The sequence below is a fragment of the Crotalus tigris genome, unplaced genomic scaffold, assembly GCF_016545835.1.
Source record: "Crotalus tigris isolate CLP2741 ecotype Arizona unplaced genomic scaffold, ASM1654583v1 scf7180000018371.15429387391:27106975, whole genome shotgun sequence".
Classification (NCBI taxonomy): Eukaryota; Metazoa; Chordata; class Lepidosauria; order Squamata; family Viperidae; genus Crotalus; species Crotalus tigris.
In genome coordinates, this window is record NW_024096970.1 from 24,778,937 (window position 1) to 24,806,572 (window position 27,636).

Here is a 27,636-nt window from a genome sequence, read left to right on the forward strand (position 1 = left end):
TGTTATTTCTGATTCTGGATGTTGTTCTTTCCAGAATTGGTGCATTCGTTTTAGATATCCTCGTCTTGTTGGACTTGATCTGTAGTAACAGATCATTATTTCTTTGTTTTCCATCACTGTGTATCTGCGACGGTAAACACCTTTTCTTCCAGTAGTTCTGCAGCTGCTGGCCCTGGTTGCTCAGCCAACAGTCCTGAGTCCTGTAACCCATTTTTCACCAGATATCCAGGAACTCCAATATCTAGCGCGGACCTTGTTAACCCGGGCGACGTCCGAGCCGGTATGGCATTCTGAAATTTACGTCTCACCATATTTTTTATGGGAGAGACACTCTTTGTCTGACTCCTCTGATGAGACCTGTCCAGTATGGTTGAACCTCTGGCATAGCTCTCATCTTCCTCAGAGTACACAAGCCCCACAACCACGTCAAGGTAGTGCCTCACTGGGGGACAACCACGTCAAGGTAGTGCCTCACTGGGGGTTATTATTATTATTATTATTATTATTATTATTATTATTATTATTCATTCAATGTTACCATTTCCAACTGTCACATGCTAAGCAGGACTTTGCTTTTTGGTGTGGTCCTATCCTGAGAAAATGAAGGATCTTTAAATGGTCTTGCCCTGTTTATTTTCAGAGCAAGATTGGTATTTGGGGGAAAAAAACACTAAGGAAATATTCAAAATGTCAAAGTCACAAACTCAAAGTCACAATATCAATATCCACAGTTAAGGTAGATATTTCAGCCACCATACTGAGCTCAGTGTAGAATATGAGGCATCATAAATGTACACTTCGGATGTACAAGAAATTCAAAATAAGAAATTATGCAGGAAGCTAGGGCTCCAGAAAGAAAAAGTGACACGAATTCCACAACAATAAAAAGTTAACAAGTTAAATCTTATTGCCCTGCAGTTCTAAATGCAGGCACTTGAGGCATGTATATCTAGTGAGAAATACATGCTCTGTTACTCAGATGATGCTGGATCCCACCTCTTCTGCCCCCATACTGGACCAAATACGGCAATCTTTTCATCTTGATCATAAAGTGATTATGAGCCAAATTCTTTTTATTAATCTGCCCTTAAGAGCAAGATTCTTTTTTTTTTATAACAGCATGATGTCAAACAAAGGGCACTAGAACTTAGTCTCTGTACTATGGTACAAAATAACAATACATAAACACCTTTGTGAAGGCAGCTTGAAACCCCATGTTTTCTATTAAGAAGTCATGTTCAATCTTTACTGTTGATAGAACAGAATAGCTAACAGAGAGAACATGGTATATCAGAAAGGTCAATAGTTATTATGAGCTACAAATATATTTTTTTTCCATCCTTCAGGCTGTTTAGCGCATATCACAGCACGAGCAGCTGTCTTCTTTAATGCTTTTAAAATTAGAATCACAAAGAAGAAGAGAAAAAAATACAGTTGCAATGATTGCTCTTTGCTTTTGTTAAGTTTACTTTAATATACTATTTTATATACATGAATAGTCTGCATAGCCCAACCAAGGGGAGTATCTGCCATTTCAAATGCAAGCTGGATTCTTTATTTATGTCTGTTGTTAAAAAATACCTTATCATAAATTGTGTTAACACAATGCATTATTTTTAAAGAGTTGTATTACATTTCAATCTATGCAAATAACTAGATAAATAAATTTGTATATGTTGCCTGTAGGTTATATCATATGCTTAGAGTGGATGCCATTGAACCAGGTACATTTACCAAAATTTAATAGACTATAATATCTGTGATAGGAATGCCTAATACGTAAACAGAAAAAATACAAGACCATTCTGTATATTGTAATAATGCTATCATAGTGAGTATTCCAATTAAAGATGTAAGTTTATATATCTCCCCATCTCCTATCTTTCAAGGATGAAAAATGGTTCAAACTATTACAGCTCAAGCTAAAATTTTCAATCTTGAAAAGTCTTTTGGAATGTCAGCTGGGTACCAAAATAGCTCAGCAATTCTGAAATATGATGAGAAAGCAGAAGAAATAATTTATATTGATACTGATATATCTACACACAGAGACATACTGAATAAATATACTGAACACATACATACAAAGTGAGAGAGAAGAAGAGAGAAACAGCGAACTAGCGAGAGACAGACAAACAGGCAGGTAGACAAACAGACTCTAGTTAGGAGTTCTATTTCCACTGATCCTTAAAATTTTCAGTGCCATGCTGCATGTGGTAATTGATCTAATATAATATAAATGTTCATGTTTTACTGGTACGATCTTTTGTACTGTCTATGGAGATTCTCAATCATCCAGGTCATGGTTGTCCCAAAGATGCTTTTTTTAAAAAGGCAACTGGACTTTCTTTGTAAAAAGCACCTTTGGGACAATTTTTTGTACTATTTCTTTTGCTTGAGCTAACCCATCTATTTCTTTTCAATAAAAGCTTGCTTAAAAATGAAACAAAAGTAATAGGCACTAATTTCTCACACCTGTCAGTTTAGATTAGCATATTCACTGTTTATGACTGTGAAATAAATGTATGCATGTATGTATTTGCTCTATTAATGACCCTGCCCTACTCTGCTCCATGTGTAAGAGATTTTAATTCCTGAAAAGGAATTATATATATTTAGAAGGATTGTTGTGGGGAAAATCGGAAGAAGAAGGAGTATTATATATATTCACTGCCTTCAGTTACTTACAAAGTAATAATGGTGGGATAAAAATCTAATAAATAAATAAACACTTAATGAGATGAAAAATGCTACATTATGAAATAAGTTGGAACCAAAAAAATGAATAAATAAGACAAACATGGAAAATGCACATTGTGCAAAGCAATTTTCCTTCATTGTTTTCATCAGCATAATTCATCTTTGTGTATTCTAAATGTGAGATTGTATAGACCTGTGAGATATTTTCCATAATTGAAATATTCGGCTTCTTGCTGAGAATTTATCTCCAGACTATGGTGTGATTAGGTGTAGAATTTTTCCTAGATTCTATTATCCCAGATTTCCATGTAGGGGGAATGAAAGATCAGTGTAGTAGCTCAGTAGTAGAAGCTGTGTATATAAAGAGAGCACACAGAGAGTACCATGTTCAATTGCCATTATTTCCAGGTACACAAGAATGTAGTTAAATTAAATCCCCAACAACTATAACCAGTATGAAACCTGGAGTTATATTTCAGCAGTATCTACCGTAGATGATGACTCAGTATTTATATGATCAGTTTTGAGCTAGTTGGAACGCTGATGAATTCATTATAAGGCAGCATCTGGAGGATATTTCTGTCCTAGGCTCCATATTGCTTTAAGAGAAATCTATATTAACTTGCCTCCAACGATATTTAGACCGTAAGAGGATAGACTAGTAATTTTATACCTTCTGAGATAATGTACAATACAAATATAGATTAAAGCTGTATACATCCAATTAAAAACAGTGCATCAATACAAGTAATGAGCAAGCTGAAACTTGAAACAATGCAGGGAAACCTGGGCCAGACAAAAGTCTAAGAGAGTCCAGCATTTTGCATCACACAGTGTCCAACCCATCTGGAAAGCTTGCAATCTGAAAATGGACCTACTTCCATTTTGCTTCTCTGCACATCTAGCCTGAATAGATGATCTAATTTCTAATACTATAACAGAGGGAAAATGCTTTCCTCTATTTATTTTTCTGCCATGCATAATTTAATATTCCTCTATGAACCTTTTTTTAAAGCAGTACTTTCACATATTGAAACTGCTTTAGCTTACAAAAGCGTGCAATCATCCTGTCTAATTTCAAAAGCCTTCTGTAAGCTGGTATATAAAAAGTCTAGGGGGAAAAAATGATCCTCCAATTAGCCTTTTGTATATAAAGGACAAGAGAAAGTGGAAAAGAAAGAAAGGAAATGGAGAAAGAGGGAAGGAGAAAGGGAGAAAGGGAGAAAGAGAGAAAGGGAGAAGGGGAAAGGGGAAGGGAAAAGGAAGGAAGGAAGGAAGGAAGGAACACAATATCCACTCTCTTTTAGTATTAGCCTTGCCCACCTCTTATTTCAATCCTGTTCACCCCATCAATTGACATGTGCCTTCTCCACAAAGTAGATTATTATACAATCCATTTGGATGATTCTTTCATAAATACATCCTTACTTAAAGAGAAAAACAAAATGATCATAGGCCGGCAAAAAAGCAGTGAGTGATTCCCAACTTCCTGCCAGCTTCCCCATTGATATTACTTGCAGACAACCAAGTTTTTTTTTTCTTTATGTACACAACTTTTGTTATGGGTCTGTATCATATGTCCAAGTATAATAGAATTGGGCAACCTGTATGTCTGAATGTTTCTTGATGACAGCATACTTTTAGATTAAAATTAGGGAGGAAATGTACTAGATGATTATTATCTATTTTTCTTTTTGAATAGTGGATTTTCCCCATATCTATATGTAGATATGGCCTAATTAAGAAAAGTATTTAAATATACTAGGTTTTGTAAAACTACTACAATGCTGTGTTCTTTTCTTTTCTCTGTCATATTTATCATTTTCTCCACAGTACCTTTTCACTACATACCAGCTTGCACTGTTTTTTTCCCTCCCTTCCTCCAAGCCTGGAGTTCACCCCATGGATTAACAAATGATTGAGGATTCTCTCTTAAAAGACTCTTTAAAAACCTGTCAGAATCAGCCTGAGACACAGATTTATTATGAACTATTTAAAGGGCTTAATATATGTATCCCTAAAGAGCCCTTGGAGCAAACTAAAAAGGAAGAGTGGAGTTCTCAAAGAATGGAGGAAATTCTCCAATGCCCCACTTTTTTCACACCACGATTACTGTTTACTCAAAGGATAAAACGCCTAACCTGTCATATGCAACCTTCAGAAGCCATATTGCCAGTGAAGTACAATCGAAAAAGAACCCAGACAATGGCACTCCACAGTAATACCTTGAAGGCAGCTGCAATTTATTTTCTATCCTCTTCACTAACACACTAATGTGGCTTTGTCTTCTGGACAAAAAAGGTCTTCTGTCCCATGTAGAAGTGGAAAAACTACCCGAGTGTCATATGCATGCAGGCTCTGACCATTACCTTAATTATATGTTATTGTATTAAAAGAACTTTCCTAATAATTAGATCACCTTCCAAATATGTGTCATTCTCCCATCTCTCCTTGAAATAAAGCACTGCATATGAGTTAATATTTTAAAGTATATTAGAACTGAGTTTTATATTGTAATGACATCCTACCTGCAAAACTGATTTTGTGTGGATGTCAAGATATAACTAATAGTATCAGCTTTAGATTATTGTAAAAAAAAAATAGGAAGAAAACCTCTCCCTTTATATAAAGTTATGTTTCAGATTGGCTCACTAAATGATGAAAATATTGTTTGGCCTAAGAGGAGTGGCAGTTACATTCCTTTTGGAATGAGTACTTTTAATTCAGAGCAATTAAGTGTGAATTTCTTAACTCTGTATGTGCACACAATATATTAAGCTATGTCTGGTTATTCAGTATTCCAGCTATTCTTCTTGTGCTGGGCCAGCCAATGCCATGAGATTTTACCAAATACTTGAGCAAAAGCCCCCCCCCCCACACCAAAAACAAAAACAAAAGAAAGAAAATCACATGGCAGCTCAGTCAAGTTGGAACTATAGTGCAAAGGTTAAACTTCCTCAGTCACAGATTTTAACAGACCAGCAGATGCTAAAGATTATAAATAAATCGAGACTGATAAGAGACTGAATTTGCAGGTACTCATTCACAACCTATCATTATGAAGTTAGTAATGATAAGTCTGGATTTGGAAAACATGCATTGTTGGAGTTAAGATAAATTAATTTTTAAAAACCATGGGAATAAATTGTAACAAGACATTCTTACCTAACCACCATTTAATCTACAGTCTGGGTTCAAATGATAACAGAAAGCAAACCCTTTTGAGCGGTTAGCTAGCTGTGTTTTATGATTGTGTTCTAAAGTAATGTTTCATCTGTTATTGTTGTGTATCTCATATACACAACAGGCAGAAGATAGAAAATTCATAAATAATAGATATTGTGGTATTGTTTTCTAAATAATATACTTAGTTTTGCCATGAATAAAACTGATTAGTACCTAGCTTGATTTGTTGGATGAGATTTTTTTTTACCAGCAACACCTACCAATCTGAACATTTATTTGGGTTGCTAATACTGTATTGGGAATAGAGAATTGTACTGTATTGGGAATAGAGACAGGTACACAATTCTACTTTGAATATTTGAACTACCACAAATTGGAAATTTAGGGCTTTTTACAACTCCTAAGAATTTTATTTATGGCTTTTCAGTAATTTCTCAGCTGCCTTTTATCCATGTTTTCTATCTTCATTATTGTAGAGACATATGTTATACTTAGGACAATGATATTCTTTAATGCATAACTATATCTGAAGCAAATCTAAAAATCTCTACAGTTCTTAAAAGTCAAGGTGTAGCTACTGAAAACAGTGATTAGCTGACTGTTCAGTTATCTTGCTTAAGCAGTGGAGAAATATAGGGAGCATATTTAATCAAATCAGGCGTTTACATAATTACGATTTCCCTCCATTATACTTTTTGCATTCTGTTAGCAAATTTGGCTTTTGCTAACATGATGCAAAAGTTGTTAATGAGTCTCATTGTATTAGGAACTTTCTATGACATTAACAAAATTAAATTTGCTAATAGAATATGACAGTTACTAACATAAGATTAGTGCAAAGAGAGACCAGAATCTCAGTAGGCCATCAGAAGGTAATAATCAACATGTAAACAATGTCTGGTTTCTTTATTTTTTCTTTGTTAAATATAACGTGAATGTGTGTCCAATGTCATTCCCATTCACATCTACAAAGGGCTCCCTAGGCGAGTCTCTTTTATGCAACACTAATGGAAGCACAACACAATGATTAATTTTGGATAAAAAATTATGAGCCATCAATTTTCTTCATTGGAAAAGAAGTAACTCATTCAACAAGATGAACTGACAGAAGCATCAAGCAAAATATGCGTCCTTAAAGTCAAGATATTTCCTATGAAAATAAAGTAGTATTTTATTAGATAACCTTTTAAAGTATAATTATTAAGCAACTTTATTAACCAGATATCAAAAGAAGTAAAAAGTTTATAATAAGAAGAAAAAATCTTAAAAAATCAGAGGCTTTTAATTTTTCTCAGCGTCACAAGAAAATTGATTTCCTAAATTCTCTGCTATCTAGCAACTTGGAAACTTGAGAGACACAGTACTTTTAAAACAACCTAAAACATTGGTTCTAATTAAAAGATTTTGAATTAATATGCCATATAAATATTGTTTACTATCTAGAAAGAATATCTAATTTTTAAATGAAAACAATTGAGACAGAGATATTGAATTCAAATTATCTCTAAACTTACTTTGGACAATCCCCCAAATAATATAATAAATAATATTTATCCATGGTTAAGGCATCAGTCTAGAAACCAGGAAACCATGAATTCTAGCTCCACCTTAGGCAGAAAGCCTGTTGTGTGACTTCAGGCCATTAGTTCTTTCTCAACCCTTGGGAAAAGGCAATAATAAACTACTTCCAAAAACTGTAAGTCAGGAGTCAAAACTGACTTTAAAGCACAAATCACACTGACAACAGAAGAATTTCTAGATAGGAGTGCCTCCTAGTGAATCAGCTCCAACTGGATCTGGAAAGTCTACATGTAAGAAAAAAATAGCCCCTCCATTTAACATTGTTTTAATAATTCTGTTAATATTTAACTTTTCTTCCAATGAATGGACTTCTTCATGCTATAAGGTAATCCTCATTTAATGACCACAATTGGAATGGGCAACTCAGTCATTAAACAAAGCAGTGGCTTAGTGAAAAAATCACGTGACTATGATTGCATACAATTTTATTTCAGCTTTTCTTTTTAACAGTATCAGAATGATATGACCCCAAATACCTGGTGAGTTCAAATGGCAGGGAAGGTTTCCAGAACTTGGCCCAAAAAGAAGCTGAGTAAAATGGCAAATCTTATAACCTCCCCCCCAACATACACACTCCCTGCCCTTTGGAATGCTCAATCTGCTGCTGGGATAATTAGCAAGAAGAAAAATAATATTTGCATTTACATTCATTGGAAAGAAAGGGATTACAAAGAGAGTAAGCAGATATGCAGTGGGGAATATACATTGAAAAGAATGTGCTAGTATTGGCTGTTTGCGTAGCACAGTTCTGAGCCCAGAGCTACTTAGGAGACAAAGAAAAGTGGAAGGTACGAACTAATCAAAGTCTTGTCAGTTACAGGCAATATCTGCCAGCAGGTTAATTAAGGTCATTGAGCTGAGCTTGTTTTGGTGCAGTTAGCACTTTTTAAGGATGCACTGTGGAGAAAAGCAGTTCAGGAAGTGATAGCTTGTTTAGGCAATCTCTGTTCTATGAAGGAAGAAAAAGAAAAAAAAATGCATCAGGAACAAGATAATGTGTACTAACTATAATGGTGAATTTCTCTGAGAGAGAGATACTGCAACTGTCTTAAATGCTGGCATTAGTGGCAAAGTAACTTATTCATCACTGCTGTAAACTGCAAAAGGTCACTTTTTGAGGCAGTCACTAAATGAGGACTATGTGTACAACTTTTCATTTGTGAGTCATATGTTTCACCCAGTATATAAGATATATTTGACCAAATGACTCTTCTCTGTTTTGAAGGATAATGAAATCCATAGCTGACAAATAAAATGTCTCATGTCAGTTCAATTTGTAACTATCTAATGATTACATTCATGGCCATTTGGCTTCACTTGGATTTGATGAAACAGCTTTTGCTCCTACAAATGTCAGCCTTTCTCAACCCGACACCAATCCAAATAGATTTGAACTACAACTTCCACTAATGCCAGGCGACAGGTGCCTAGAAATTCTGGGAACTGCAGTCCCAACACATCTGAAGGGCATTAGGATGGCTTAAGCTATAGTACATTTCTTAATCTTTTTAAAGAATCAAGGGAATCTGTTTCTTTTCAGATAACAGACCTATTAGTGGTACCATTTGGGAAGTTCTTATCTACATAAGCCTCAACCAATAATTAGCCCCATAAATATTCTCATAAAGCAAAAGGGGGGGGGGAGCAAACACAAAACCAAACAGAAGAGCAATCCACAACATCCTTTATTATAACAGAACTGGCTACTCTGCTCTTGACCTATTAAAACTTTGTTTGCTATTATGCTGGCGGGCAAGCTAGTCATGCAGAACAGTGTGGAGGAAATGAGCCAGTGTGTTCCCCTGGTGATATAAATGCTTTATCAAGCTGATCCCTGCCTTGTTATGTAAACTATACCAGGTACTGTTCATTTTAAACACAGAGATAAACAGATCTAATATGCTTCAGGGCATCATGCTTTATGCATGAACTGCTTTTTATTTTTATATTAAAGATTTTCTTGGCAGAACCCTTTGCAATGAAGTAAAGCAATATTCTAACATCTTAACTACAACCACAGCAGCACCTGTAAGTTCAAAGCAGTGAGAAAGATAGTCCCAATTCAATTAGACCAATGCAAACCTTTTTAATTAATTCTTAATAAACAATTAATTTTAGTGGATGTGTCTTCTAATAAGAATGTCTCAAAAGATAAATGAAAAAAAATCCTTAGAGACGTTATAAAAGTATAGCTCATGCTACCTGTTTACAATATTTAGCTATCTTTCTTTTGCTAACCGTTTGTTTTTAATTTCAATTTCTGCTTAGATTGATTTGAGATGTAATATTTTTAACCTTTTCATGCATTTTGTAATACAGTTTAAATCAACTAGTAGAAACGTAAAATTAACAATAACTCCATACAATATTCCTGTTGAAAAAAATTTGTGGGGGAATTCTTTGTACCACTTATATGAATTTGAGTAAGCCAATTTAGAGATCCAGTTTGGTTTAGTGATTAAGGCACTAGCCTAGAAATCGGGAAACCGGGAATTCTAATCCTACCTTAGACCCAAAGCAGCTGGGTCACTGTGCACTAGTCACTCTCTCTCAAGTCTTAGTAAAAAAGCAATAACAAACCACTTCTGAAAAACCTTGCCAAGAAAACTGCAGGGACTAGCAGTTGGCAGGAGTCAACACTGACTTAAAGGCTCACATATAAACACATACAAAGCCCATTAAATTGACAGAAGATTCAAGGCAAGTATGGTTTTTTTTCACACAAAAGTATTAGTAATTTTGGCAACAAAGGACTTGGGCATGGTCCAAAACAGATTGCTGTAAACTACATAGACATTGGGGCTATCAACTTTCTTAACAACATAATTAAAACCTATCTTTGTGATATTCTTCTTAACAATGGAATTTGTAATTAATACTACTTAAAATCCCATAACAAGTATTATACTGTATATGTATTCAGCTAAAAATACAATGTTAAAAACCATCCTAAAAAGTAACCCCCACATTTATCACGTTGTGACCACAGGAAGTCAAAAGCGGGGGTGGAGTGGGAAATGATGACATAAATATCACCAGTTACATACTTGTGTCATACATAGAGAGTACTAAATTGTGGCATTCATGTGATGACACTATGATATATGTTAGGGGTGTCAAACTGCCAATCCGTGGGCTGGTTGCATCATGTAGAAGCTGCGCCAACCCCTGACAATACGAAAAAAGTTATGATACGTCACAACACGTCACATGATATGGCGAGTTTGACACCTGTGATATAAGGGTTATGATTCTGGCATCATCACAGTTTGCTGTAGATGCTGTTCAAACAGAATAATAAAGCCTTTTTAGGGTTCTCCTAAAAGACAATAGAGGTTCCAAAGGCTCTCATTGAAAAATCTGAGATTTCATGGCTTGATTGCAAAGCTTGAATGTGATAATATGGGAACTCTGAAAGCTATATTTTATATTGCACATCTTCATAATGCATATCTTGCAATCAAATCAAATCTTTGTTACAGCATTGAGAAGTCCAAAACATAGACATAACGATCAAATAAAACATTGGCATAAAAACATGATGGACGATCCAGATAAAGCTCAGGGCCTCAATAACTTGTCACTAACCCGATTCCTGAAGAGTCATTTGGTGGACTGGACAAGCCACAGCACAAAATTTGGCCACACTAAGTGTAACAGCTGTATCTGTATCTGCAAATAAAAAGGAAGTATAAAATATATCAGATCTACCTGTTCTATTAGTTTTTAAAAAGTGTGATGTAAGTGGCATGAAAACCATGATAAAATAAGCACTAAACAGAAGAAGAGTCATGGTGTCAACTTCCCATGAGTTCTCTGAAAACTGTGATAAGCTGAACTTTCAGAAGTTGTGTTCCAACATTTTACAATGATTTTCTGTCTCATTTCTAAGTTTATAGGTAGGCTGGAATGGACCAAGCCAATAAGTGTTATTACCTTTTCTTGGAGCAAAAGAGAGAATATATATATTTACTACACCCTTGCTAAATAACCAAAGAGAAAGGAGACAGAATAACAGAATAAGAGAGTTGGAAGATCCTTGGAGGTCTTCTTGTCCAACCCCCTGCTCTAGCAGGAGATGCTATACCGGTCCAGACAAGTGACCGTCCAATCTCTTCTTAAAAGCCTCCAGCAATGGAGCATCACAACTTCTGAAGGCAAGCCATTCTATTGGTTAATTGTTCTCACTGTTAGGAAATTTCTCCTTAGTTTGGGTTGCTTCTCTCCTTGATTAGTTCCATCCATTGTTTTGTCTTGCCTTCTGGTGCTTTGGAAAATAGATTGACCCCCTTCTTCTTTATGGCAACCCCTTAGATATTGGAACACTGCTATCATGTCACCCTAGTCCTTGTTTTCACTAGACTAGATCTACCCAATTCCTGCAACCAGTCGGCATACAATTTAGCCTCCAGCCCCCTAATCATCTTTGTTATTCTTTTTTGCACTCTTTCCAAAGTCTCTACATCTTTTTAATAATATGTTGAGTATTCTAAGTGTGGTCTTACTAAGGCTTTATAAAGTGGTATTAATACTTCACATGATATTGATTCTATCCTTCTGTTAATGCAACCTAGGATTGCATCGGCTTTTTTTGGCAGCTGCCATACACTGCTGCCTCATATTTAAATGACTGTCTACTAGGACTCCAAGATCCTTCTCATAGATAGTGCTGTTAAGCCAAGTTTCACTTAATCTCTAACTGTGCATTTATTTTTTTCTTACCTAAGTATAAAACCTTATTTTTTCTACACACTGAATTTCATTTTTTAGATAGGGCCCAGTGTTCAAGTTTTTGGAGATTCATCTGGATCTTGAGCCTAAAAGGCAGAGAGTTAGACAAGATGGGGAGATAATCATGCACAGATGAAGCCAGAATTTGTAACTGCTGTTTACAGCACTGTATGATATGCCAGCTCAACTAATTACAGCTCCTTTGTAGTATTTATTTAAAAACAAGAGTGGTATCTTTGTTACCACAGTTTATGCTGTGCCACCAACAGACTGTAGTGAAATAGGACCATTCTTAGGTGTCTCCTGTTGATAAAGGCATGCCATAATATAACATCTATACTTTTCTGCATATCATTTTTAAAAAGAGAGACTTTATATATCTCCTCTGGCAAAACTGCTGAGCACTAGCATTTCAATAGCTCCTAAACCTAATGCACTGTATATAGGCACTTAAAAAAACAAGGGTCCATAAGAATTTGAATCTAAGAGTAAAATTATTATATGCATAGCTTCAAATAGAACAAAACTGATTGGCTACTGCCTCTTAGTGGCCAAGAAAAGTAAAACAAACAAACAAACAAACCCACCATATAAGAAGTTTATATGTAAAAACAGAAGAAACCCCCCCCCCAGCATTAGAAATCATATAAGCTGGGGGCATGATATTGCATCTATATCTTTTTGTCAGAGAACTTATGTCAGGAATATGACCTGTATATACCATTCTAAAAAAGATACATCCTGATTATAACCTGAATTATAGCTTCTTAATTTGGCAAGTGAAGAACCATTATAGTAGGACTCTAGGGCAGGAATGTGTTAAGAAATTATTCTTCCTGTCTGCTCATTTAAAGTAATCCCTTTGGGTGATTAAATGAAATATTACTTGTTTAATAACCATCAGAACATTATTTTTAAGCAGAAATATTTTGCATATTTTCGCTTCCTAATTTTAACTCACTCATGTTGTGGAAAGGCACAGACATCATACAAAGAAAGTAGAGCTTAGCACCTGAATTCTGTTTGTCCTGTCATCGTGGCATCTATAATTTAGTGTGAAGCAGTGAGGTAGACAGAGCATTATCATCAGAAATCACCCTGAACAGGGATATAAACCACACTCGCAACAACACTTGTCAGAAAGGTGACTGCAGTCAAAACTAATATCCAAGAGTTTCAAGATAAATGCTGACAATGCAACCATCCTACAAGACTACTATTGCTACAAGAAATAAAAATAAAATGGGAAAAACCCCTCAGAGCAAAGTATGAAGTTCCCCTGGAGGGAGCAATTTAGTTTTTATTGGGGCATAATAAATTCTCTGTGAATTAATACAAGTAAGGCTTTGATATAACTGAATGAGATTATTTTATGTTGCTACAAAGGAATAAATAGTTTTCCCCTCCCATCATTCTAAATTAATCCAATTTCCTGCATTCTATCTTTCTTCTCTGGTATGCTGGACTGTATGTATGAAATTCCCAAGCCATATAATTAGCTGCAGATTTTATAGATTCAGACCTTTTGCACAATCTATAAGCTATTATTCCTCAGCCAGTATTTCTATTTTCGTATACTTCACAATGGGTTTCCTGGAAATTTAATATCAGTGTACTTCCTGCCACATAAACTGAATCCACAGGGAAACAAACAAAACCTGGAATTATAGCCATGATGATTTACTTGGTCATGTGTGGTTTGTTCAATTTGCTCATTTAATATACATGGCAAATATTTTAATATAAACAAAACAATAAGAAGATATGTCAATTGTACAAGATACCTGATTTTCTGCATTTTACTTTAGAGGAAGCTACTCTTTTTCTAGAAGATGTGAGTAGGGAAGATATTGGTTTTATGTTTGTCCTTTTCTTACTAAACTTTTCATCCCAAAACTGAATTCTATGAATAGTATTAATAGTAAATAATATATTTTACAAGTAAATGCAGATGGTTTTTCAACAGCCACCAGCATGCTTATTTGTAAGAAGATAACATGTACCTCTTCAAAAGGAAAAATATAAGAAATTATTATTTTCCTTAATTTCTCAGGCTGTAATCTTACTTATGTCTGTTTAGGAATAAATTCAATTAATTTTGCTTACGTTTACTTCTGAGTAGGACATTAACATTAATGACAAAATAAAATTTGATATAATAAAAATTACTGCTGTGCAAATGAAATTATAATAGATCGATGTCAAACAATTAAACCAAGTGCCTCAAAGCAGATCCATTGATAGACCTCCAATTTAAAGTAGGGAATCTCTTTCTTCATTGCTTATTGAAACTATGTTTTTCACCACAAGTGCTCATTCTTTCCAATACATCACAATGAAGGAAATTGATCTAGATTCCAGGGCAGATGCACTCATACATGGCAATTTCAATCTCAAAAACATTAAATGTATAGTGCAGAGACCTGAATTACATGAAATTACATAATGTAATAATAAATAGGTAGAGAAGCTATAAAAAATGTTAAGCCCCGTAATGTTATATTGCAGGCAGTTAGAAGAGTTGGAAGACAATAGCATTTTTTCAGCTGCAGGGCCACCAGGACAATAGACCATGTGAAGTATCATTTGCTTCACAACAAGATCCAAATGCAAGTGCAAAATAAATAAATAAATAAATAAATAAATGAAAACTGAGATACATAATCGCCTAGGACTGCCAACATCCTGTAATTTTTTTATTAAAAAAAATAGAAAGAAAAACCTTGCTTTACATGGAGAGTAATCACATTAGCTGCATTTAATTAATTTAATTCAAGTTTAATTAAATGTATACTTAACATTCAAATTAAATTACACAAAAATTAACTTAAAATAAATAATTTTGTCCTTGCTCATACAATGTTTATGTTGGATTTGGCCACTTTTAGAACCTTGGCATGCCACTTACAGAGCAAGTAGACCTAACCATAAAAAAGGCCATGCAGCCATAGATTATACTTAATTAAATTAATTTCAAATGTTCTCAGTTTCAATATATGTGCATACCATGTAGATTGCACATGAGAGTTCTTCTTCTTCTTTTTCTTCTCTCTCTCTCTCTGGGTCACAATTGGCTATAAGGCTCTACTTAGTGCAAAAAAATTCTGGACGAATTACATGCAAGACCTTGGCAGTTGCAAACTATACTTCTGTCACAGTTATACATATCTATTGTTTCTAAAGTTGCTGATGTAAAATAAGACATTTTGGAATTCCTTCCTAGGATACAAGGTAGATTTTTTTTTCTTCCACTGTTCCCAAGAAAAAAATATTAAATAAAACAAATGAATCTCATTTGATGGAAAAAAATTCATTTCATCACAATATTGCTCGATTATCAAGAACTGGCTGCTCTCGCTGAAGAAAGAGATTTATAAGAAACAATTGTATATCATCAATGAAACCTTTTAAGAATCTGGAGAAATTAATTTTTGTGACCTTCCATGAGTTCATATCTTGATATGCTCAATATTCACAGTATTGTCATGAGACGCAATCACTTTGTTATCAGAGATCTTTCTAAGTTAAAGGAAAACTCCAAGGAATGCAAGTTTGCAGGAATCACTACATTGTGTTTTGATTTGAGCGTTTAACATGCAGACACACCATGTAGCAATAATCTTCAAAACATTCTCTGCTTTTAAGAACTGAGTAGTAATGAAATTAAAATTCACTACAATATTCTTCCATTTGCATTATTGACTGAAAACCATAATTAATAGCTAATTAGCTAATGTTGAATTAACTATCCCAATGATTTTATTATTTTCTTATTCAAATTCCACTTCTCATACCCATGGCCATCTCAGGGAAACTTCAATAGTGCACAATGACAAGTACTCTTCAAGATATATTGTTCAAGAATTTGTTGAATTTAAAGGGGATCAGAATACTACTATGGGAAAGGGAATACAATAATAATAATAATAATAATAATAATAATAATAATAATAATAGTAAAGTTGGAAGGGACCTTGGAGGTCATCTAGTCCAACCCCCTGCTCGGGCAGGAAACCCTACACCATTTCGGACAAATGGCTGTCCAGTCTCTTCTTAAAAACTTCCAACACCTACAAAGCTTTAGATCCCAGCATATACTTCAGGTCATGAAATTTAATGCACTGGAATTTCTACAGTTATTTGTGCTGAAACTTCTAAGTTTTGAAATCTTCACTTTGTAAATGCCGTCTTTCTTGAGAAAGTAGTGTATTTAGTTTGTGGAGGAGAATATTTTGAGTGGATTTTCTAGACAATAGCTAACAATTATTTGAATACTTTAGTTGACACAGAAGTGCCCATATGAATATGTTTTTTTTAAGGACACTACAAAAAGGATAGGATAACAAACATAAGTATAAATATGCCATTAGGGCAACGGTTTACTAGGTTTATACAAGTTTTATATTGGAGAAATAACTAACTGATTACTGTGTTAGCTTGGAATTTAGGAAATCCAAAAGGGCATCTGTGTTCATAGTTTGTTTAATGGAATAATAGCTGTGCACAAATTCAAGTGCAGCAGTGTACTCCCCAATTTCTGTTTCAAGCACCTCATTGCTGCAGCACAGGCCAATTTTTAGATTACACCCATTTGTGATTAATATTATAATATGAAAACAGCGAGAGGCACATCTATCCACTTGTACATCTGCAAAGCAAGAATACATTGTGGAGACGTGGATGAAATATTTCATGTAGATGTTTCATAATTTCAGGCGAGTATTTCATGCAATAGTTAAAGCAGAGATGGTAACAGACTCTCATGGAAGAGGCTTCCTTGTTCCCTCTCAGCTTAGCTGAAAACTTGAGTTGAGAGAGAAACCATTCCTTCCAGCCACATTATTGATAGTTATTCTGGTGATAATGCAACACATTCTGGGCTGGCTTGGTTTTGAATGGGCAATTAAAACCCATTATAAACAAATACAGAAACATATAATGTATCAACACAGCTGCCTGCATTTTTGCATCAACTCTGGGGATGTGAACAGGAAATTATCATGATGAATGCCTAGATTTCAAAATCTGCCATTATGTCAGTGATTTAAGATGGCCTTTGAAATAGCTGAACAGTGGAATTCTCTTCCTCTCTTTCTTGCCTGTATTGTAGACAAAACTAAAAATAGATGAACATTATGTTAACGAATTGTAGAAGTCTTTTAAAAAACTTTTTACAACCCATGATAATATGTTGAATTACATATAAAGTCTGATGGATGGAGGGTAGGAAAGTTGTAAGCTAAACTAAAATACTCTGATTCACTATTATGTTAAACAAAGGAATAATACAATTTTTAATTATGAATGTAGAATTTTATGAATTGAATAAAATGATTTCATGAAGCATCATAGTGTTTCTTTTTCTCTTAGTGAGTCTTGACTTTTTCAAAATCTGAGAATTACATTTGAGGTCCAAGTTCTTTATATAGTTTTATACTATATAAATTATGTATACTATGTATACAATACAGTTTATTGAATATTTAATTTAATTTAATGTATATGCTGCCAATCTCACCATTTAAAATCTATAGTTTGTGTAGAAATAAGTTTTCAAACAAACTGAACCTGGATATTATGACATGTGTGGGAGCACTGTTGCCGGTAGATGCAACCCAGGTTTTTGGGGGGATTTATTTATTACTAACGGACATTGCAAATGTTAGCTTATAAGAAATTATTGTTCCTATCTTTGAAAGGAAGTTAGGCATTTGAAAAAATTAAATCCAATCTACTTGAATCCCAGAAGTACCCTTTATGTATCTTGAATTGTGCATGGTTTTTCTTCTAGTTCAGTATTCATACTCATTCATCAAATATGTCTTTAAAAGTATCACAATTTCAGCTTTTACAATTTGAGTTGTTAAGAAAGTAGCTCACTTAAATTTCTAATAAACTGCCAAATTCTATGGGGTACTTCATTTGCTCATAAATTTCTTCTGCGATTGTTCTATCCATACTGTAATACATTTTTCATAGCCTCTTAGTTTTCATTGTTTGTATTTTAAACTACAGGTATGAATTATACAAAGATGAATTTTTCTAAAGAAATCTATAACATGCTCTTCCTCCTACATTCTCTTCTACCAATTATGTCTAATATTTCCTCATCCTTAACCTCCAATATTCCTGGAGTTAAGGCAAGAAGAGAAAAACCTCTGACAGAAATTTTTACTTTGGTTCCATGAATAATAAAGGTAGATTTCCTATCATAATCTGGAGACATTTTTTTTAAAGTTCTGGAACAGAAAACTACATATCCCCAAACCCTCATATGGCATATAGGCAGCCTTTGACTTACAACCACAATTGGGATTGAAATCTAAGCTGTTGAACAAAGCTGTCATTGAGATGGCCATGTGACTGTTTGTTCAACTACCACAATCCGTGCTCTCCCAATTGAGATTATTAAGCTATCCTCTTTGTGTGTGTGTGTGTGTGGGGGGGGTTTAACAGTGTGGGGAGGCCCAGTGTCCACAGGTGCATGAAAACCTGCCAGCGGCTGGGAAGACTAGGCAGCTGTTGAAAGAGCTTTTCTAGCATTCAGAACAATCACCTTCACTAGCTTTCTGGCCAGAAAAAGCCATTCTACCCTGCAGAACAATTGCTTGCTAAAGAGCCTTCTAGCTAGTAAACCAGGATGTGGGGTGCAGGGAGGGAGCCCAGGCCTCATGAGCATAGTGGGGCAAAGAGAGGGCTCAGACCTCCCATGCGTGTTGGGATGGGGAGAAATAGTCAAGGACCATGCTGAGGTCTCCAGGGCTGCAGCAGCTTTGTGGATACTGGTGGGCCAGGTGGGCAGCTGAGATGGGGGAGATATAGCAACGGATGGAAACTAGTCAAGGAGAGAAGCAACCTAGAACTAAGGAGAACCTTCCTGACAGTTAGAACAATTAATCAGTGGAACAACCTGCCTCCAGAAGCAGTGAATGCTCCAACACTGGAAGTCTTTAAGAAGAGACTGGATAGCCATTTGTCTGAAATAGTATAGGGTTTCCTGCCTGAGCATGGGGTTGGACTAAATGACCTCCAAGGTCTCTTCCAACGTCGTCGTCGTCTTCTTCTTCTTCTTCTTCTTCTTCTTCTTCTTCTTCTTCTTCTTCTTCTTCTTCTTCTTCTTCTTCTTCTTCTTCTTCTTCTTCTTCTTCTTCTTCTTCTTCTTCTTCATCATCATCATCATCATCATCATCATCATTATTTGGAGGGGAGCTGCAGTGTCCCCGTGACTGTAAGGGGAGATGCACTGTCAAGTATCAAATTTTTTTATCATGTGACTACAGGTGAACTGCAATAGCCATATATATCCCTAGGCAGGGATCATAATTCCCTTTGTTCAGTGTCTGCGTAATTTTAAATGGTCACTGAATGAACAGTCCTAGGTCGATAACTACCTTAAGGTCTATATTAAAATCATCCAATGCTTCCCTGATCTTAATAAGATACTTACAAAAGATGTGGCTTTTCAGAATTTTTCTTTAGGAATATATACAGAAACAATAACAAAGGCTGGTGTCCAAATAAATACACACATGAGCTGAATGATTCTGATTGCCTTTGTAATATAGCATATGGCAGTTAACTGGGTATGATTCATGTAAAACATAATTGTGAATTGTGTATTTTATTTGACCCCTTTATAGTTTATTTTTATAATGCAGAAATAGATAACAAATTATAGTATATATGTGTATCTGACAAGTCAGTGTAATTTAGTTTTAACAGAATCATTAATTTGGTTTAAAGTTTAGAAGCTGATAACCATAGATTTGTAGTATTACAAGTATTGAACAATTGACCAGCTAGCAACTCACGAAATTAAAATTTTATAACCGAAAGTTGAAGGTTTAAATATTTCATAACTGACATTTTCAAAGCCTACAATATAAAGCCAGATTTTGATTTTCCAATGCAATATTCTGTATATGTGCAGTTCTCCTTCTGTTTTTATATGTGAATGTAGATACAATCCAGATATATGTTATTATTAAATAAAAATATTTAATAGTCAAATACTTAACAACTCTTTTTTTTAACTGTCCAGTTAAAAAGACACGCATTTTTAAAATGCTCTACTCACGCAACTAACCTAGAAGAATAGTCATGCTCAAATCTGCTGCTCTAGTGCTAGGAGATCAAAAATAAAAACAAATGTCCTCAGTGAACTGTCATGGGCTTTCTGAACTTTTGCAGAAAGTTCAAATGAACATAACAGAGAAACAGCACTGAAAGAAAGTTGTGGATCCATGAAAACTCCCTAGCTTAATTGTTCAAGTATATTACTGAGGAACTGAATGAGTGGTATTTTCTCTACACAGTTTCTCTACAACTAGGCTCATAGATTATTAATAGGACTGTCAACTGATTAATAATATGATTTTTTCTTGATTAATTGATTAATTCATCAATTGAATGTGTATATGAGCATAAATAATAAGTGGATCTAATGTCATGCTGTCAGACTTTTATTAGTGCAATGGGACTTTCGTTCTTTTCCCTGCCTGTGGACTCTCCAATCATATGCTCAAATCTATTACGGAAGACTGAGACAACCTTTGCAACAGATTTGGAATTTGTGGAGAGTTGCAGAATTAAGGGGAATTTAATTTAGTCAATAAGGAAAAAGATTTCCAAAGTCAGAATGTCACTGGAATCCACCCAGTAATGGATTTTGACTTCTGTATTTAGAGAAATAAAACTTTATTAGATCTAACCTTACAAAAAACAGTACTAGACAACACCTTCAAAAAGACTGTGAGAAAGAAATATTAGTTATCTGTTATGTGTATATGTGATTTTATTTGTAATAAGTAATAACATTGTTATACATTCCTATTCAAAGCTATGAAATTCAGTGAGGCTTACTCCCAGCTGATCGAAGAGTGCAGCTTTAAAGCATTTAAAACCTGGTTCTGAAAAAATAGGAAGCAAATCAAAATATTTTTAATTCAACAATTGATTAATTTAAATCTATCAATGTAGCCAATTATTGTTTTAAACCCTGTATTCCTAATTACTAGAAATATCTCTTTGTTGCAAATAAAGCTACACTGATTTGCATCCATGCAGGAAGTAGCAATGTGCACAAAATCAGCAGTAGTGCCTATATGCAAAGCATGTTGACTTTGTCCTCATTTGATTAAACATTAAAGTTCTAAAGAAATACTAACAAAGTAGAAACTCAGCTTACACAGAAACCAATAATAATGTAAGGGTATCAGTAGCTCAAAACCAAGAGCAGAAACTTTAGTACACTGAAAAAAGTAATCAATATATTTGAAAACAATAATTCAAAATGTATTGTAGTCCTGGTAACATCCACCTCGCTCTGGAACGTCCCCTCCCCATGGGAATCATCCCCATCCTTTAAATGGAGCTCTAAAACTGTGGTTCTCTGGAGCCTTTGGTGCTTTAACTTGAATTAGGAAGAAGTACGCATGTTAATTTAACTGTGGCTCCGACTGATTATTATTATTATGTTTTTATAGTTCTAAGACATCCAGAATCTTGAAAGTAGGCTAAATACATATAACAAAATAAGGTAATATTTTAATACAGTGATGAACTAACTCTAATAATTCAACACTGCTGTTTAAACAGTGAAAGCCCTCAAAAAGACATTAAGCTCAGTGTAATATCATCAAAGTTTGGTAAGGTTAAAAGTATTATTTTACATTATACTTGTGAATGCATGTATAGTACATCTATGTTTATAGAGCAGCAAGAGTCTAACTTTCCCTACTAAAGTTTAATTGTGATTGACAAGCCCACTAACTTCAAGTCCTCAAGGAGATACTTAGAACCATTATCAAATATACGACAGCATATATTGCTGTCACAAATGGCAACAATATCACATATCATTTTATAGATAATGTTTCAATATCTTTCACTGAATAAAAGTTTTTTTTTAATCAAGTTGCATTGGTAGCACTAAACTACACAAGGGGTTTGGAGGTTGCAGATGGCTGCATTACTCTAAATGTTCAAGCTTGACTGACCCATTTCATCAGCACTGTCAGAGCCTTGCACTGATACATGTTGACAACATTTAATCTTAAAAAATTGAAAGAAATGAATTAATATGCAAATTTCATCAGCTTTGTAATAAAAATGTCCTTGGAAAAAAACAGAGAACATGACCCCTAAGGAATAGTCTGAATTATCCCAGCTCAATTCTTTAAGTTAGTCAGAGGTATGTGAGTCCACAAGGAAATCAGTACAGATTTGACTTGGAAATAATTATGATGAAGAACAAAACACAAGCAGGTTGAATAAATGTAACAACTTGGGAAAAGTCTTAGTCCTGTTTGTTATTCACTTTGAATTAACAGGATTAGGTCTGTTTTTTTGAAAAGAAAGGAACACAGCCATGCAATTTCAACATTCAAGTAATGTGGAAACAATTTTGGGACGGAAAGGTATCAGTTTTATATGAAAAATAAAAAGTTTCAAGAAAAAATATACTTTAAAATACATTACACATTATATTCAAGGCTAGTAGTGGCTGGGTGGCTGCATATTTTGTCCATGTAAAAAGCATTTTGGTTGTACAATAAGTGCAAAATATTTCTTTAGGTTGAGCAATCGCCACCAATATTTGTGTTCATATTACTTATTCACATATAAATGACAACACAGAGGCATGACTTCCCAGCACACTCTAAACTATGACAATTTGCATCTTTTAAATAGTTGAAAACTATAGCTCAGCTCCGATATGTTTCAACATATATGGTTATTCTTTTCATATTTAGTTTTAATACTATTATTTACAACCTGAAGCTAAAATTATTAAGCTAATTTATTAAGAAGGATCAGTAATCTTCCACATAAGAACACTTCCATATGTTCAGCTGATGATTCATGTATGAAAACATGCATTTCCAACTACATCAGACCCTGTTGAATTAATTGGATATAGTTTTTGGTGTACATTAAGATATTCATCCTCTTCCAGTGCCCTCAATTGTCTATTGAGAAAATACTAAACATTTGCATCAAAGCTTCTCTAATGACTGGAATTTAGAAGCATTCCTTAATATACGTCCACCAAAAATATGGGCCATCTTCAATGATTTATGCAAATATTGTAATATAATCAAAGTGATTTTAACAGATTTATAAGTTTGAATAATTGGGCATTTTAAGTAGTGCTATTCAAGTTTAAGGAATATGATCTGGCACATATTTCTAATTGCTCTTGTGAAAGACATTATTTAATGTGCTGTCTACATAAACTCAAAGCATTAGTCATGTGTAGATTAGGTTTGTATGATATGATTTCTCATTACAATAGCACCTTTTTTCCTCTATAATTTCACCCCTTTGAAAAAAGACAGATAAGACTGGTATAAATTAACTAAGTTCCACAAAATATTTTTAATGGATTTTTTTAAATCCAGATCAGTATACTTTAGAAGTATCCTTTAAAAAAATTAAAAACAAACTAGCCACTTTACAAGTGAAAATTGAAAATGACTATTGTAATATCTCAGGAAACTCAGCATAATCTTTTAGTGCTTTTCAAATAAGCCTTCTGGTTTTATATATCCCTGGAAGACAGACACACTATAATAGGGATGATTAACTAACCATATTAATCTAGTCTATAAGCTTTTGTGGTTTACTACAAAAGGCTTTTTAAGTTTTTCCTTTCTTTCTTAATCTACAATCAGTAGAACCCCACATTTATGATGCCCTTTGCACTTATATGCATAAAATGAATAACCTTTCATTTTAATTATGCAATATCCATTCAGTTTGGAAATGATATAAAGTTTCAGGTAGAAAAAGAATAAAGCCTGTTTAAGAATTCAAAATTAATATGTGTCAAACTCATGCTAAATCTTAATCTTCTAGAAACATTTCACTAAAATAGATGTTCTTTTATCACCTGGCACATTAAAACCCACTGGAAAAAAAGGAAAAGAAAGAAAAGAAAACATTTGGGTAACATGCTGAAAAAGAGAGCAGTTTTCCAAGACACTCCAGGCTATTCTTGCAAGGGCTGAACAGTTGTATAATAATGAAAAATGTGTAATACTTGTGGGGCACTGCTTGTGCACAAATACCTCCGCCCATGCATTCATCATTCTGCAGGTATTGTCAGTGAAAGTTTAATTGCATAAACACTCTGTAACTGTCCTGTCATATTTCTTGTCAGTCTGGATTCCCTGTCTGGGCTCACTATCTCACAAAACTATAATTGAATTGCTACCAAGTCACAAGAGAGCCCCCCCCAAATAAAATCTTTATGAATAGAATTTGTTTCCTATCAGCAGATTTGACAAATTGTGGCAGAGGAAAGGCCTGTGTGATAATTTCTCAGTTTATTCTAAATCCAGTTATTTGCTGTTGGCTCTTATCTCTTCCTTAGAACTTTAAAGCCATGAGAAAAAAAAATCCCAGTGGGCTTACTAATGTTTTTTTCTGCCTATATTAGAGGAAACCGAGGAAAAGAAATCATAGCTGTGAGAATGCTCTTAGTCCTTTGTTGAGGGTGGGCATGGTGGGACAGAGGTAGCTTAATGAAAACAAATAGTGAATTCTACATTATGTGGGGTTTCTCTATAACTCATATGTAATAAAACATTTCTATATAATGATATGATGCTTCAGATATACATTACCTTGTTCTACAAACAAGAGATCATTTCCAGCCATAAAAGAGGATTCTAATGCAGTCAAATTGTGTAGCTCCCAACACTGTACATTAAAGAAACTGATACACTTTGTGACACTCTAGAATATACCATGGTTGTTCAGAACTGAACTATCGATCAGTTGGCTCTGATGGATTAGTAAATCCATTACCTCAACAGAGTGGCAAGCAGCTTTTTTAGAAATCAGAACAGAATTGCCAGTCACTTTGAAAGCTCTTAAATAGATGACTTATACTTAATATAGAATTGGGTGAAAACATTGCATAGTGCAACATTTGAGATTCCAGAAAGAATGGGCATTATATACAATATGCGGCTACTACTATAAATAGCCCTGAGTCTCCTTCCATTTTCTCTTAAAATTAATATTTATAATCAGAACATATAGGATATGATATCATTGGGTGCTCTGGGTTTCTTGTACATATCCTAGTCTATTGACCATTATTTTTAAAAAGTAACAAAAGTATAAATAGAACAATATGTTTTGTATTCTGTAAGGTACCAAATGAGAGAAGGACAAATTATGTTAGTCAAATATTCTGGAAGGGAAGGGGACAGAAAGAGAATAAGATATTAGCATAACTCTCATTTGCAATCTGAGGCTCAGTAATTATAATCTAAAATCCAACCACAGCTACCACTTTTTTTTATTTGTATAGAAAGACTTTCTTTAGCAACCCAGCTGAGGTCATACTCTAAATAATTTGAGAGCTGTACTATCTGTACATGCCATCTTTGCTGTTTCTTTGTTGTTGTTGTTGTCCATGGCACTGCTTTCTGTGGATGTGAAATTCCTGAGCAGATGATGAACTCAATAACCAAACAAAATTAAAATGAAGACACAATATAGGCTTCACTACACACATCATCATTAAACTTTAATGGAAACTAAACTATAATAAATTTTAATATTTCCAGAAAAACATATTAGAATAAAAACTGCTGGATCCAAATTGAGGATTATGTTTTTGCCTGATCTGCATTTTTATGTTACTCTTGATGAGCTAGAGCAAATGGGGGGGAAATAATTTCAATGAAAATATGAGATCATTGTATATCTTCCTTTAAAATTCTATTACCAGTTCACAACTGAAACATGCTATTTTTTTAATGAGGGATGCAACTTCTTCAATACTGACAACTGTCTGCCAGTCAATGGTTTCTTAAATCTGTTCATCAAACTCATATGTGATTGATGGTTGTTTCTTGATTAAGTTATATTTTGTAAGATACTTAATTTAGGACTTAGGTTAAGTATAGATTAGTGCATTAGGCGATTAAAGAACATTTGTCTTGTAGGACACTTAAGTCATTTGTTTCTGACACTTGAGAACAAGCTAGCAAAAAGCCACATAATGACTCAACTCTTAAAAACAAATTAAAACAAAAATCATGTTAATGAAATGTTGAAATTCTAAACTGATCTGTGTAAATTCTTTAAGAATCTGTAAAAAATGGCTAGGTAGTTTTGTTTGTTTATTTTTAAGCCTCATTTTGACCTTTACTTCCTTATTCGTAGTAACAGAGATTTTATGCCTTCTTCTAAGAAATGCTTTAAAATTCTTTATTTTTATGGAAGAGATAATTTCATTAAATCTAACCTGTATTCAGAGCAGCAGTTTTTCCATCAACCATAATTTATATATGGTAGACTGTGTATCTACAGCATTCTATTGGTTAGATACTAGTCAGATATAATAGCTGGTATATGTCAACAAATACATTGTATATGAAAATATATGTTTGTTGAGCTCATATCTAATGAAATGAAAAAGTTCAGTTCTTGAGTTTAATCAGAAAAATCTACAAATTGAAGGGAGCTAGAGCTACTTTTTCCTTATAATGGGTAAGGCAACTTTTGTACTTCAGCACTGAAAGAACTTGGGGGAACATCAGGAGGAAATCTGCATTATTTCATCTAATTTGTAGCATGTTGTAAAAATAAACAACTCAGATCCCCAGGGCTGTTCCCATCTGGAAATGTTCCATGAGCGCAAAATTTACATTAAGAAATGAAAGGATGTTGTCTCATACTGATTATAATAACACAGTTATATTTGATTTCATATTCTACTAAACTGCAAAGAATAATGCCCTGTGATTAAGCAAGATTTTTTTAAAAAGACCTTTATATTATCTGGAGTAGTATTTTGATTTTGGACACTTCCCCACTGCCTTCTGTTAAGTTATAATCTTTTTGGATAGAAGTCAATATATTGCTGCTCTAGAGCAATTCCTCCAATTGATTAAGGTACATTATTGGTTACTTGCAATAGAAGTCTCAACTGGTTTACCTATAGCAGACTAATAGTAGTTATCCTGCTGGGGACAGTGATATTTAACTGAGACCACAGTTGACATATTCATTCATTTGAAAAGTCACTGCTATCAGAGGGAAAAGCCCTTAACCCCATACCTGGAAAGAAGATTGCTTACAGTATAGCTATTTATATTATAACATTTTTTAATTCACAATGATATTCTGTGTTGCTGGAGGACGCCTCAGAAGAGAGACAAAGCAATGCCTTCTGTTTGCTTTACTCTTATAAGCATTGGATTGAGAAATAGGATTGAGGGAGTGCTTTGCTTGAGTCTCCAAGAACCCAAAGCATCTTTTTAAAGATCTACACAGCCCAACTAAATCAAAGAATCACATAACATAAAGATTGAAGGGACTTTGGAGACTGTCCACTACTAAAACATCTCTGGCAAATGGTAATTCATTTTTTTAGTTAAGCATTTCCAGGTCCCGTGCCATGTAGGGTTTTAAAGA

At 34.2% G+C, this 27,636-nt stretch overlaps 1 protein-coding gene across 17 annotated transcripts in view; it reads right to left on the bottom strand.

Moving 5' to 3' along the window:
• Nucleotides 1–27,636, bottom strand: part of NPAS3 (neuronal PAS domain protein 3) — a 765,248-nt gene that overhangs the window by 74,712 nt on the left and 662,900 nt on the right. For 14 of the 17 annotated variants that reach the window (XM_039351863.1, XM_039351858.1, XM_039351856.1 and 11 more), the window contains one exon: nucleotides 11,056–11,139. The exons of the other annotated variants lie outside the window; for them this stretch is intronic. In XM_039351863.1, coding sequence (XP_039207797.1) covers nucleotides 11,056–11,139 — 84 coding nt within the window. The remainder of the gene's footprint in view (nucleotides 1–11,055; nucleotides 11,140–27,636) is intronic. 17 annotated transcript variants of the gene reach the window in all.